The following is a 14,989-nucleotide window of genomic DNA, read 5'->3' on the forward strand; positions in this document are numbered from 1 at the left end:
AGACAAAGAAAACAGAGGAAGTCAAGCTGAAATTATAGAACTTCTTAATTTTATTTAGAGCTCTTTAAAGATTTGTGGGGAAGAAAAGGTATTCATAAGTATCTCATATTCTGTGGATCCGGAAGCTAGCTCCCCCTGTGCTTGTCAGGAATCATCATCAGAAGGAAATTTAGAAGGCATATGGCACTATCTCCTACAGCATTCAAACCAAAATGTCCCCTCAACATCTTATATCTCCAATGACAAATGCAATATTCCACAAATCACACTGGTAAATATTCTTGCCACAACTGAGGCTGTCTTTCCTTGGGCAAAAAAAAAATGTACCTTTTTGTATTTCATCTGGCAGTATTACATCTTAGCACTCCAAAGAACAAGCACATATCTACTTCCTTCTAACATTTACAGGTAGCTATCATGTCTTCCCTTCAACATCTAGACATCCTTCCTTTGAAGGCATGTTCCTTTGAGAGTCAATGTTCCTACTGACCCTTCATTGTTACAATTAAACTCAGAAAAACATGAATGTGTATACACATCTAGAAATTTGATTAAATGAAAAAATATACAAAATCCTTGAACCAATTTTCAAAACTGTAACTCAATTGTAATACTGTTCTTCCTTCTTGCAATTCCCTCTATAATATTTATCTTTTTAAATAGCTTTAAAGTAAAACGTACATGCCATAAAACTCACTTAAATGTACAATTCAATGCATTTCAGTAAATTTACACCACAGTCCAATTCAAAAATCCATCCGTCACTCCAAAAATTTCCCTCATGCCCATTTTGCAGTCAATCCTCACTCCCATCCCCAGTTCCTGCCTGGCAAGGACTAATTTACTTTTTGTCACTACAATTTCGCCTTCTGTAGAAATTTCATATAAATGGGATTATATAAACTATAGTCTGGTTCTTCTCACTCAGCATGTGGTGTCTGAAATTTACCCATGTTGTGGCATACAGCATGTTCCTCGTCACTGGTCGGTAGTATTCCACTGGATAGATGTACCAAGGTTTATTCACCAGCTAATAAACATTTGGGTTGTTTCCAACTGGGGTTATGAGGAACAATACTGCTATAATAATTCACAATGTCTATGTGAATATGTTTTCATTTCTCTTAGAGTAGAATTACTGTTATGGTAAGCATATATTTAACTTTTCTAAGAATTTGCCAAACGCTTTCACTCAGTGGCTGCCCCAATTTCCATTCCCATCAGCAATGTGTGAGGGTCCCACTCTCTCCACATAGTCACCCACACTTGGTACTGTTTGTGTGTGAAGCAGCATCCCATCATAGTTTTTTTTTTTGTTTTGTTTTGTTTTCTTTTTTTTTGAGACAGAGTCTCACTTTGTTGCCCAGGCTAGAGTGAGTGCCATGGCGTCAGCCTAGCTCACAGCAACCTCAAACTCCTGGGCTCAAGCGATCCTTCTGTCTCAGCCTCCCAAGTAGCTGGGACTACAGGCATGCGCCACCATGCCCGGCTAATTTTTTCTATATATATTAGTTGGCCAATTAGTTTCTTTCTATTTATAGTAGAGACGGGGTCTCGCTCTTGCTCAGGCTGGTTTCGAACTCCTGACCTCGAGCAATCCGCCCGCCTCGGCCTCCCAGAGAGCTAGGATTACAGGCGTGAGCCACCGCGCCCGGCTATAGTTTTAAATTGTGTTTCCATAATGAGTAATGACGCTGAGTATCTTTTCATATGCTTAATTTTCATTTATATATCTTTTTTGATGAAACATTTGTTCAAATTTTTTGCCCTTTTCTTAATTGGGTTGTATATTTTCTTAATATGGAGTTAAAAGAGTTATTTATATGTTCAGGATACAATCCTTTATCAAATACATATTTTGCAAGTATTTTACCCTAGTAATAGTGGCTTGATTTTCTATTTACTTAACATGTCTTCTGAAGAGTGAATTTTTTTTTTATTTTAATGAAGACAAAGCATCAATTTTCCTTTTATTTTCTTTGTGCTTTTAATGTCTTATCTTCCCCCAATCCAATGTCAAAAGTATTTTCTCCTATTTTTTCCTACAGGTTGTATAGTTTTTGTCTTCACATGTAGGTCTCTGATATACTTTGAGTTAATTTTTGTGTATGTTCTAAGGCGGGTGTCAAAATGTATTATTTATTTATTGTTTGCATGTGTATATCTACTCATTATGGCACCAGTTGTTGAGAAGATAATCCTTTCCCCCAATGACCTGCCCTAGCACATTTGTCAACAATCATTTGACCATATTTTCTTCAACTGATTTATACATCTCTCTCAACACTAGTAGTACATATCTTAATTGCTGTAGCTTTATGGTTAAGTTTTGAAATGAGGTAATGTTAAGTCATTAAACTTTGTTCTTCTTTTTGCGCTATACTAGGTCCTTTGTATTTCCATTTAAATTTTAGAATCAGCTTGTCGATTTCTACAAAGAGCCTGCTGGAATTCTGACAGGAATTGCATTGAATCTATTGTTCAAATATAGAAGAACTGCCATCTTAGAAATATTGAGTCTCCCAATTGATAAACATGATGTATCTCTTGATTTATTTAGGTCTTCTTTAATTTCTCTCATCAATGCCTTTTATTTTCAGTCTTGCACTTCTTTTGTTAAATTTATTCCTAAGCATATTGTTCTTTCTGGTGCTACTGTGAATGGATTTTTAAAATTTTATTCTTGGACTGTTCATTTTTGATATTTAAAAACAACACTGACTTTTTATTTGTCTATTTATTTATTTTTTGGAGACAAGGTTTCACTCTGTTGCATAGGCTAGAGTACAATGGTGTGATCACAGCTCACTGCAACCAAAAACTCCTGGGCTCAAGTGATCCTCCTGCCTCAGCCTCCCTAGTAGCTAGGACTACAGGCGTACACCACCATGTCCAGCTAAATTTTGTTTTTCTTTTTTTTTTTTGTAGACACAGGGGTCTCACTATGTTACTCAGGCTGGTCTCAAACCCCTGTCCTGAAGCAAGCCTCCCACCTCAGCTACCCAAAGTGCTAGGATTATAGGCATGAGCCACCATGCCCAGCCCACACTGAGTTTTATACAATGATCTTATGTCCTTTCATTTTAGTATTTCCTTTATATTGTTTTAAATAGGTATTTTTCACTTTAAGTGTTAAACATCAGGCCTTATTTTACTTCCTTTTTACACAAAAGCTATACCAAGAGGAAGGCAAACATTTCAACCATCTTTTTAGAAAACACTTGCTTCAGGACAATTAACTTGTAAAAAGTCATTAATAAACAAATTTCATATATTCCACTACTTGTGCCATAGAAAGTTTAAAATGACCACTTAGCAAACTTAAACTTGTATTTTCCAGGCTACCACCTGTATTTGTAAATGAAAGTTTACTGAAACACAGCTATATCTGTTTACATATTGTCTATGGCTACCTTTGTTCTAAAACAGCAGAGTGGAACAGTGACAGAAGCTGTATGTCCCACAGAGCCAAAAACATCAAACCCTGCTCTCAGAAATGCTAGGTGATATTTGGTGAAGTTGAATTACTTCTGTGTTAAAGAGAATTAATATCCTAACATATAGTGCTATAGACTGTTTATGTTCCCTGCAAAATTCATATGCTGAAACCTAGTCTACGAGCACGCTTAGAGGCGGGTACTTAGGAAGATGATTAGGTAGCTAGTACAGAGCCCTCATGAACGGGATTAGTGCCCTTATAAAGACAGCCCGAGAGCCCTCTTGCCTCTTCCACCACGTGAGGTTAGAGAGAGAAGGTAGCTGACTATAAACCAAGATGCAGGCCCTCACCAGACACCGAATCTGCCAGCACCCTGATCCGGAACTGCCAAGTCTCTAGAACTATCTGAAATAAATTACTGTTTATCAGCCATCTAGTTTATGGTATTTTGTTACAGTAGCCCAAAGTGGCTAAGACAATAGGATACTGTATCGCTAAATATTTCTTTGTCTCTATTATTTAAAATTTTCAATTTTTTTCTCAAAAATTTCAAAGCTTTTATGGAAATACAGACTAGGAAAAAGCAATGATTTCTCAAATAGATTAAGTGTTAAATATAGATTATCTAGATATGGAACAGAATAATAAAGCATACATAAGAGCATTAAAGGAAGCTACAAAAATAAATTTTATATTATATTAAAATATTTTAATTTATGCATGGATCTGTTAGAGCCAACACAATAACTAAACTCATAAAGATCATAAAGAAAAAAGAGAAAAAGAAAAAATTATAAAGCAGCAACATGCAAGAATTTTAAAACTGTTAAGTACCAAAGTCCAAATCCTTCATTTTAGAGATTTAAACCCTGCATACTCATAGAAATATAGTCCATGTACCTGCGGTACCCAGGCCCATGGACTGGTACTAGTCTTCAGCCTGTTAGGGAACCACTCGCAGAGCTCTGCGGGTCACCCCATCCCAGCCCTATGGGAAAATTGACTTCCATTAAACTTAGAGGGGAGGGCCCCACACAGCAGGAGGTGAGTAAGCAAATCTTCATCTGTATTTACAGCTGCTCCCCAAAAACTGTCTTCCATGAAACTGGTCCCTGGTGCCAAAAAGGTTGGGGACCGCTGACGCATACCATGTAAAACTAGACTGAAGGAAATAAAACAGATTGCATTATACACAAACAATAACTTTGAACAACACACAAGAATGCTCTAAGGCCCATCTAGTGTATTTGGGTGAAATTCTTAAGGTCTGACCTAGTAAACATTTTAAATTAATGTAAAGGTCTAAGAGAAAAAAAAAGTATATATAGATAACAAGAAAACAAATAAGAAAACGTCAAACAGAAAAATACATATGAGTATAAAGTAAAATAGAGGAGAGCTAAAAAAAAAAGATCAAAATACACACTTTTCAAATTAATTAACCACCTGATATTTACTGCCAACAATAGCAATTCATATCACAAACCCTTACTTACCCTAATTTGTTCCATTAATATTCCAACACTGAAATTCTATTCTAAATATCAGCAGTATATATACAAGTAGCATTTTCTCCCTGAATACTTACTGCAAAAGAGTAACATTACTAATTTTATACAACTATATGTCTCTAAAGCAGCATTATACAACAGACTTTTCTGCTATGATAGAAATGTTCTGTATCTGCACTGCCCAATGTAGTCGCTTCCTGAGCACTCGAAATGTGGCTAATGTCACTAAGGAACTGAATTTTAAACTTTAATTAATTTAAATTTACACAGCTACTTGTAAGCTAGAGGCTGCCATGGTGAACAGTACAGGTCTAAAGTATTATAAAGTTAACTTCACAGATTGCAATTTCCTTTCAGAAAAATAAACAATTTCCTATTACCAGATATGAATTTACTAACCTTCCAACTAAAAGCATATTACTTTTGCTTTAGACAGTAGTATATAAATCCCCTGTTTTTAGTAATCTAACTAGGTTTTTCTTCTACTGTATAGATTGAAAACGTATCTTTTTCATCAGATATTAATTGTAGTATCACTTTGAACCTGTCATTTGTACAAGATTTTAAAAATAGGGTCACAATGGTATAAAAATTGCTTCATCTGAAACACCAAAGTATTCTTTCTCCTCTTTTAAAAATTAAAGTCAAAACATCAAGAACCTGCAAGTGTTGGTTTACTTAAGAAAGAGAAAAGCCTTACAGGTAGTGTCACTAGAAATTGAGAAGACACACATCACAACAAAGGAGATAACTGGCAATGCCAAACACAGAAGACACAAAATAGAATGAGACTCAGAAAAAGATAATCAAAAGCTATAAGGTCTGATTCCTTATGCAAAACTCTTGTAGCCATGTGCTTAAGAATTCAGAAATACAGTGCACATGTCATACATCACATCTCAGATAATAAGGAACAGCCCAGCAGGATCCGCTGGTACACTCTGTCCCTGAGTTTTCAACCAAACACATTTTACCCATCTCTATTCCCAAATTTATATCTCTGGCCCAGCTACTCTGCTCCAACTGCATGCCTACATAACTACCCAGCTCCTACTATGCCTCACAGATACCGTAAAGGCAGCAGTCATTTACTTAGCAAAAGTTCAGAGAGTTTATTACATACCAAGCACTGTTTAGCGGCTGAAATGCTGTCCCCTTAACATGCTTCTGCACTTGCAGGGCTTCCTACCCCAGACAACTGTGCTTCCATCTAGCCTGCTGTTTAAGCCAGAAACTCGGGAGTAATCCTTGAGACCTCATTTACTACCTGCACCTATCAATCATTCAGTCCTTCGAAATCTCTCTCCAATCTATTCACTTCACTCCATCTCTCCACTGCTATCAACTACAGTAGCAGTATCCAACCTTTTTGGCACCAGGGACAGGTTTCATAGAAGACAATTTTTCCATGGACTGAGGTGCAGAGGTGGGGTGTTGTGGGGGGGAGGGGTGCAGGTGGTACAGAGCTCAAGCAGTGATGTGTGGCCCCCTTTCCTAACAGGCTACAAACTGGTACCGGCCGCAGCCCAGGGTTGGGGACCCCAGACCTACAGAACTAAGTCAGTGGTTATTAACAAGAGGCAATTTCACTCCCCAAGAGACATTTAAAAATATCTGGAAACATTTATAATTGTCACAACTTGAGGGGTACTACTAGCATCTAGTAGGTAGAAGCCAGGGACACTACTAAATATCCTACAATGCAGGTCAGTTCTGAACATCAATGAATTATCTGTCCTAAAATGTCAACAGTGCTGAGGTTGAAAAACTCTGCTTTAAATAAATAGAAGAGTGATGCATACCAATGATTTTATTTTTGTATTTATGACAATTCTTCTTCAAAATGTTAGCACAATTCAGAGTTATTTTTGGTATAATAAATTAAAATTCCATTTTGATCCAATTCTATTAAAGTTAAATACATTTATATGTGGACAAAGTAAATACTTACTTGTGCATGTTTTCCACTCCTATTATGATCATGATACAGTAGGAAACTCCACTTTGTACAAGAAAATGTAAGGCATACCTATAAAAAGTAAGAACATTGTTACAAGAGGGATACCCAGTCACAAACAAGTCGAACTAATTTTAGGTTAAAAAGTACTTATGTACAATATAGAACATTCTCAGAAAAAATAAGGAATAAAACCTCTAATATCTAAAATTCTGTAAATACCCTGGAGAAACCCGAGAAAAACTGGAAAAATAAAATCAACTCCTAAAGCCATGCTCAGTGCCCCAGCATTCCACGTCTCCTAGCTACAGGAAAGCTGCGTGGGGTTATGTGGCTCAAGGATTACAGCTTTCTTCATAACTCAAGGCACAATGATTTAAAAAAAAAGGAGTAATAAATTATGGATTTCAGAATAGTCCTCAAAGAACATCAGTTGTTTTCCCAAACTAATTTCTCCAATCTCAGCTTTGTATTGTCTTTATCTTTTTAACAATATTGATCACAAACAACAAAGTATTAAATATTAGAATGTACTAAAAAAAAAACAACAGTACACTCAAACCTGTTTATTCTCAAAACATGGTTGCTCTAGCCAAATAAACTTTCTTATATATATATCTAGTCATTCATGAATTTGCTGTAATGTATCTACAACACATTCTGGCAAACATGACACAGTATTTTCTAATAGTTTAATATTCTAGAAATCCACCATTAAAGGAGAGAACTAATTATCCACTCATTTCACAAAATTTAGACAGAACACAATTAGGTTGTCTGGGATTAAAGTCAGTCAAAACTATCCTTGAGATTATGTGTATGCACACATATACTCTTCCAATTTTCTTTTCCCTTTGGTGTTATGAACAAATTTATGATAAAATTTTCAAACCATCATGCATGATTGAAAGGGTAATAAGGGTATCAACATATGATTAAAATTACTTTTAAATCTCTATAGAATAAACTGGCATCTTCAACATAAAAAAGTTAATTAAAATTTTAGACACATTTTTTTCTATAGCAATATTATATATTATATATCAGTAATAGGCTCCAAGACAGGCCTGTAGAAGAAACTCATTTTATCTACTGTGCAGAATATGTCAATCTGCCTGTCCCACCCCCACCCCAAACACACACACAACACACAGTGAAAACCATGTTGGCCTGGAGTGCTAGCACGCACAGGACTATGACGAAGCAGAAAAACCTATGACTATAAATGGAAACTGAAGCTAAGGAAAAAAATACACGCTTTTCATATTAATTATCCACCTCCCATTTATTGCTAACACTGACAATGTGAAAGAGGACTCCTAGATACTTATAAGGGCTGTTTACATTGAGAGTAGAACTCATTAAAGGTGCATATCTTAAACAAGAAAATATTTCTGAAGACTTGGGGGGAAAATTCTCCTTTTCTACAAGTAAATTTCCCTGAAATATGAAGGATATATCACAACTTCAGAAGCAAAGAATCTTACTTCTTAAGCAATGCTACAGTGCCTTATATCACTCTACGGTGCCCATTCTCCTGGCATCACCATTCGAGTGAGATGCTTGGCCATCTTTTGGGTGCAATAGAGTATTTGGGCAGTCTCCTGTTGTGTAAGCTTTTCTTATTCTGACAATACGAGATTATCAGTAGAGGGTGGATCTGCATTCACCTCTGTTTCATTGACTTCCATGAAAAGCATCAAGTTGCTCTTTTACTCAATTACAACACTGATGATATTTTTCATAATACAATTCTGATCTATTCTATTCATCCTCATTGGTAAAATCAGCATAATAAATACCTATTAGCCACTTAAGATTTTTTTTAGGATTAAGAGATGATATGACAAAGTATTGACTGGGTTATCTAACACACAGTAAGCACTCAACTAATAAGCATTATTGAAAAGTAAAAATTAGAGACACAAGGTATCTGAAATTAAGTCTATTACAATCCAACCCTTACCATTTCAGAGTTGAAAAAACTAAGGTCATATACTTAGTACTCTAACTGACATTAAAACTCAAGTTGTTTCTGGGCAATTTTTCCACTGGCTGATTTTTCAAGTGATGGAGTGGGGTAAAAGGGAATCCCATGGACTGTGTATCATAATCTCACAAACTACTTAAGCAATTTGAAAACAAAAGAACACTTTATCATAAAATATCAGTTTGTTTTAGATATCACATTTTACTTATTTTGAATTTAAAATCAGACTAAAAGCAGATATAAAATTTATTGTTAGAAAAAAAGAACACAAGTTTTAAAAAAAAGATTGAACCTCTTCAGTTGTTTAATCAATCTTTACTGAATGTCTACTTTCTGAAAGACACTATACTGGACACTGGAAATATTAATACAAGAGTTGATGAGACAGTTTCCATCCTTGAAGAGCTTCCAGTTGAGAGAGAAAGACACAAATAATAAGGTACTTCAATATTGTATAATAACTCTAAAAAAAAGACTGAATACACAAAAACTTCCAATCTGGATCACCAACTAGATGATGGTCATAAAAGACGACTGACCCACAGTAATTTCCACACTCACAATGACAATCCATTCTGCTCTAGTTTTACAGATTTCAGGCCTCACAGTAATCATTGGTTCCACTTTACAGCTGAGGAAAACGAAGCTAAGAGGGGTTGAATAACATATCCAGAGACACACAGCTACCAGAGCAAGGAACCCAGGGATGCAGGCCTGTCTCACTTCAGAGTCTAAGCTGTATTCCAGGCCTGTATTGTTATGAATGTTTTAAATAAATAAAGTATAAATTAATTAGCAGTTAAAAGAAACTTGCAGATGATAGTTTTAAGAAAAGAAGGTAAGACCAAATACAAGTAGGTAAAATGATCAATTACAGACAGACCTCATTCTATTCACTTTGCTTTACTGCACTTGCAGATAGTGAGTCCTCTCCAAATCGAAGATTTCTGGCAACCCTGCATCAAAGTCAGCACCATTTTTCCAACAGCATGTGCTCACTTTGTGTCTCTGTGTCACACTTCAGCAATTCTCATGATATTTCCATTTTTTTCATTGTTATTATTACATCTGTTATGGTGATTTGGGATCAGTGATCTTTGATGGTACTACTATAATTGTTTTGGGGCATCACAAACTGCACTCACATAAGACAGTGAACTTAAATGATGAATGTTTTGTGTATTCTGACTGCTCCACTTACTTGCTGTTCCCCCATCTCTCTCCCTCTCTTCCAGCGTCCTTATTCCCTGAGACATAATAATATTGAAATCAGGCCAATGAATAACCCTACAATGGCCTCTAAGTGTTCAAAGGAAGGGAAGAGTCCTATACCTCTCACTTAAAATCAAAAGCTAGAAATTATTAAGCTTAGTGAGGAAGGCATGTCAAAAACAAAGACAGGACAAAAACTAGGCCTCCTGCACCAGTTAGCCAAGTTGTGAATGCAAAGAAAAAGTTCTTGAAGTAAAATAAAAGTGCTACTCCAGTGAGCATACAAATGATAAGAAAGCAAAAGTCTTATTGCTGATATGGAGAAAGTTTTAGTGAACTAGATAGAAGATCAAACCAGTCACAACATTCCCTTAAGCCAAAGTCACAACATTCCCTAATCCAGAGCAAGTCCTAATTTCTCTTCAATTCTGTGAAGGCTGAGAGAGGTGAGGAAGCTACAAAAGAAGATTTTGAAGCTAGCAGTTCAAAGCTAGCTGGTTCATGAGGCTTAAGGAAAGAAGTGGTCTCCATTATATAAAAGTGCCAAGAATAGAAAGAAATTAGCAGGGCAACTAAAAATAGAAAAAAAAATTAGCCAGGCATGGGGCATACCTGTAATCCCAGCTACTTAGGAAGCTGAGGCAGGAGGATCACTTGAGCCCAGGGGTTTGAGGTTGCTGTGAGCTAGGCTAACGCCACAGCACTCTAACATGGGCAACAGGGTGAGATTCTATCTGAGAAAAAAAAAGACCCCCCAGAAGCAAAAAGATTCTCAAGGCTCAGATGATCATTAGCATTTTTTAGGAATAAAGTGTTTTCTTTAAATTAACAAATGTATATTGTTTTCCTAGACATAATACTGTTGCACACTTCAGACTACAGTATAGTGTAAACAAAACTTTTATATGCACTGGAAAGCAAAAATATTCACGTGACTCGCTTTATTACAATAATCGTTTTATTCTAGTTGCCTAGAATGGAACCTACAAGTATCTCTGAGGTATGTCTACATATTTACAGAGTACTAACATATTTTCCAAAAGGAAGGTTGTGAAAACCAAGAGCAGATATGATTGCCATTGAGCCTAAAAACTAAGTGCTGAAATTCAAATCAAAAGAATATTTTCCCATTAGCTAGTTCTAATTACCAGAAAGTTATTTTACATGTGGTATAGAGGCATAAACTATCCCTATTCCCAAAGAAAGGAATACAAAAATATTTCTCCTTTAAGAACAGAGAACTCATTTTTAAAAACAGAAATCCTGGTTATGGCATATAATTTGAAACATTTAGGACTATCTGACATTATAACACGGCGTCGAGTTACTTATGGCACTGTGTTATAAAGCATCGAAGAAGGCTTCACAGCAAAAGAGAATACTTCCTCAGTAGATTTGTAAGCAAAGAGATTCATCCCCATCTTTGGCAGTACCAACATGCTACACAACTGTAGGAGACACTATTTACATTTTAATCTTCTGTCTCTACAGAGAACAAAGCCAATGGTGTCCCCTGGAGTTGGCCAATCTGAACTGCAAGCCTTCCCCAACCCTTCTTGAAAATATACTACCCAAATATATACTGAATACTAAAGTTATTTGTGGATGAAATGTATAGACTTGGATGTGCTTCCATATACTATTGAAAACTAAGGTGGGGGGAGGATAAAATAAGAATGATGAAATTTTAATAACTGTTGAAGCTATGGGTAATGGGCATATGAGGGTTTATTACATTACTCTTTGTACTTCTGTGTCTGAATAGCTCATTAATAAAAGTTTAAAAATACCCCATGGCATGATTTATGAAAAGTTTAAACAGTATCACCTGAGACACCTCAAAAAACTGTGATGATACAAATTTGATATTGAGAAAGCAAAAGACCATACTTAGATCTTATGTAAGACATCACATTTGAATCTCAATACTAAACCCTTATCTACCATGGGCAGTGCCTATCAGAGGTAGTATGGTAATATGGTAGAGACTGAATTAAGTTACCCTTAATAGATTTTTTCACAAGTTTCTAAGACACATTTGCAAGTACCAGAGGCAAAAAGTTAGATTAAGAAATAATGGGCCAGGCGCGGTGACTCATGCCTGTAATCCTAGCACTCTGGGAGGCCAAGGCAGGAGGATTGCTCGAGGTCAGGAGTTCAAAACCAGCCTGAGCAAGAGCGAGACCCCGTCTCTACTATAAAATTAGAAAGAAATTAATTGGCCAACTAATATATATATAGAAAAAATTAGCCAGGCATGGTGGCGCATGCCTGTAGTCCCAGCTACTCAGGAGGCTGAGGCAGGAGGATTGCTTGAGCCCAGTAGTTTGAGGTTGCTGTGAGCTAGGCTGACACCACGGCACTCACTCTAGCCTGGGCAACAAGGCGAGACTCTGTCTCAAAAAAAAAAAAAGAAAAGAAAAGAAAAGAAAAGAAATAATGTATTCCAACTCTCATAATAATCAAAAACATCATAGAAGAAACACAGAAGTATTACCAAAGTCCCACAGATTCTATACCCACAACAAAAACTACTAAAGCACAGACCAAGTGAGTGCATTTTCATCCACTCAGAGAATTTTCAACTCAGTAGAGTTGCAGTAGAGCAAGCCTAGAAATCCTTATCTGTGAGTGGGTAAAGACCAGAGCCAGTGAGCAAGCAGCATGCACACTCACTCAGGAAGAAATCACAAAGAAGGGCTTCCATTGAGAGTCCCGCTGCCAAGACAGCTCTTCTCCTGACTTCCTGTCATGCACAACCACAGTGACCTTTAACAAACAGGAGGTATAGTATTTCTGTTGTTAAAGCTCTCAGGGTGGTCCTGACAACTGGGAAAGGGAGCTAACTGAAGAAAACACACACTCACAGAAGGGTCAAAATAAAAGCTTTCCATCTAAATAATTCTTCCCCACCAAGAACAAACAAATGAACCAACAAAAGGCCTCTTTCACTAATGGTAAAATCTAAAAAATGGCAATAGAATTCTATTTATGGGCTTTACCAGACTCTTAAAAGCTACCTGAACAGAGAAAAAACAAGCAAACAGAAAAACATATTAAATTGTTTATCTGCCTTAGATTTTAAAAAAATATGCAAAATAGGTAAAAAGAACTACTCATGACAGAATAAAATGTCTCTATATCCTTTTTTCATCTGTCCTTGTTCATAAATTATAAATAGTAAATCCTCTTAAAGAGAGAGCCCATTCCCCATCTTTTATTTATTGTCCTTCTTTAAAAACAAAAATTTTTTAAGCTGACCCGGAGAGAACTTCTTAAATAAATATAAGAACAAAACCCTATATAATGTATCTTTCTACACACTCAATTCTCAAATATATCCAAATAGTCTTCGTTTTAAAATGATCGAAATTACTTACCATCCAAAGCAAAAAAGTGCAAGATAAAGGCCCAAAAGGGTAGCAACTACATGTCTTATAAAAGAGCTAGTTTTGCTTGAACGTAGATAAGTTCGAAACCAAATGGCTGCTAGCAAGGCAAAGAGTTGGCACACTACAAAGTTGACCTGTAAAGAAAAATTAAAATTTTGTATTAGCAACACAGACACGAATTTTTCATTTGATGTTACATTTAAATTCCCAGGACAAAAACAGCAAGGTTATATAAAATCAAGATCTTCCAGTTTACAAAAAACGAAAACAAAAATCAGGGGCCTTCCCAGCGATGAGCCTCCAGGTCAAAGTGATAGGCAATGCCCAATACTGTCTGTGCTACACCTGGCAGGGGCAGGTGGTGTCCACAGGTAGGTAGAGGGGAGCGGGAGAGAGAGACAGGGATGGACACCTGGAAGAAACTGGTTTGCAACACAGAGACAAAAAACATGGCACCCTGCGGGTTACAGGGAAGAGAAACTTGTCTTAAGGACTGAGGCAACCCTGTAAGTGGTGGAAAGAAAAGCCCCAAGTTTCCTCACAAGGGATGGGGAGGTGACAAGCTCTGGAGCTCCCCAAAACTAAGGGAACAGGAGGCCTGGGATCTGGCGAGGTGTAAGACCTTCCCCAGGTAAAGTGAAGGGGAGTCTGCTGTGGTCTAAACATGACCACTGTAAACAGCGGGAACCAGATGCTTAGCTCTGAAGGATCTCAAGGATTGGGGGGGGGGGCAGGAGAGGGAAGAATGATAAGAGATGAAGCAGCCTTTAAAAAGCCTAAGTCCACCAATGTCAATTTTTAAATTTCCTCATAACTTTCTAGGAATGACGCTGTTCTTCACTTGCAGAAGAGAAAGACTGCTGCTGCTCTTTTCTCTCCAAGTAAAAAAGGCTGAGAATAAGAATCTCTGATGGTAGGTACTAGATAAAAATCTCCATTTCTCTCTTATGAAACATATTCTCATAGAATGTTAAGGAAAGTATGTCTTGAAATCTATAAATAAAAGAAAAAATCCAACCGACATTAGGAACCTACAAAAAATATACATTTTTTTAAAAATCACTGTTTCAAGCACCTAAATTATCAACAAATCACACTATCTACATGGAAGATCCTGGAAACATGTAGATATTGCCATAGCGATTGTCTCTGCTTAAAGACACAGACAAGGATGTTTTTTCTTACATTATAAGGAAAAAAACAGTTGAACATTGCTGCACATTGCCTAAGAAATCAGTTCTTCAAAATAGACTCAATACAAGCAAAATGTCTAACAAGTTCTAGCACTTTCTCCCTCCTAAAGGGTTCTAATAGTATTTTTAAAAATTAAGCAAAAAGAAAAACATTGGAAAACATCAGTATTCTTGATATTAATAACTACTCACATCTACAGTGAGCAGATCCTTCTTACAGTTTAAAAACTTTTTTCAAATATCTCTTAATTTCCTTCAAATAGCTCTTAATTTAATTAACAGACATGTAGATAGT

At 36.4% G+C, this 14,989-nt stretch overlaps 1 protein-coding gene across 5 annotated transcripts in view; it reads right to left on the reverse strand.

The window, feature by feature from the left end:
* The window catches only part of MBOAT2 (membrane bound glycerophospholipid O-acyltransferase 2), a 134,701-nt gene that overhangs the window by 67,632 nt on the left and 52,080 nt on the right, over window positions 1-14,989 (reverse strand). For 4 of the 5 annotated variants that reach the window (XM_012785720.3, XM_012785719.3, XM_012785721.2 and 1 more), the window contains 2 exons: window positions 13,490-13,635; window positions 6,902-6,979 (listed from right to left, as the gene is read on the reverse strand). In XM_012785720.3, the coding sequence (XP_012641174.1) occupies window positions 6,902-6,979; window positions 13,490-13,635 (224 nt within the window). The remainder of the gene's footprint in view (window positions 1-6,901; window positions 6,980-13,489; window positions 13,636-14,989) is intronic. The other variant, XM_012785725.3, reaches the window with a different exon arrangement.

The sequence above is a fragment of the Microcebus murinus genome, chromosome 3 (genome assembly GCF_040939455.1).
Source record: "Microcebus murinus isolate Inina chromosome 3, M.murinus_Inina_mat1.0, whole genome shotgun sequence".
NCBI lineage: Eukaryota > Metazoa > Chordata > Mammalia > Primates > Cheirogaleidae > Microcebus > Microcebus murinus.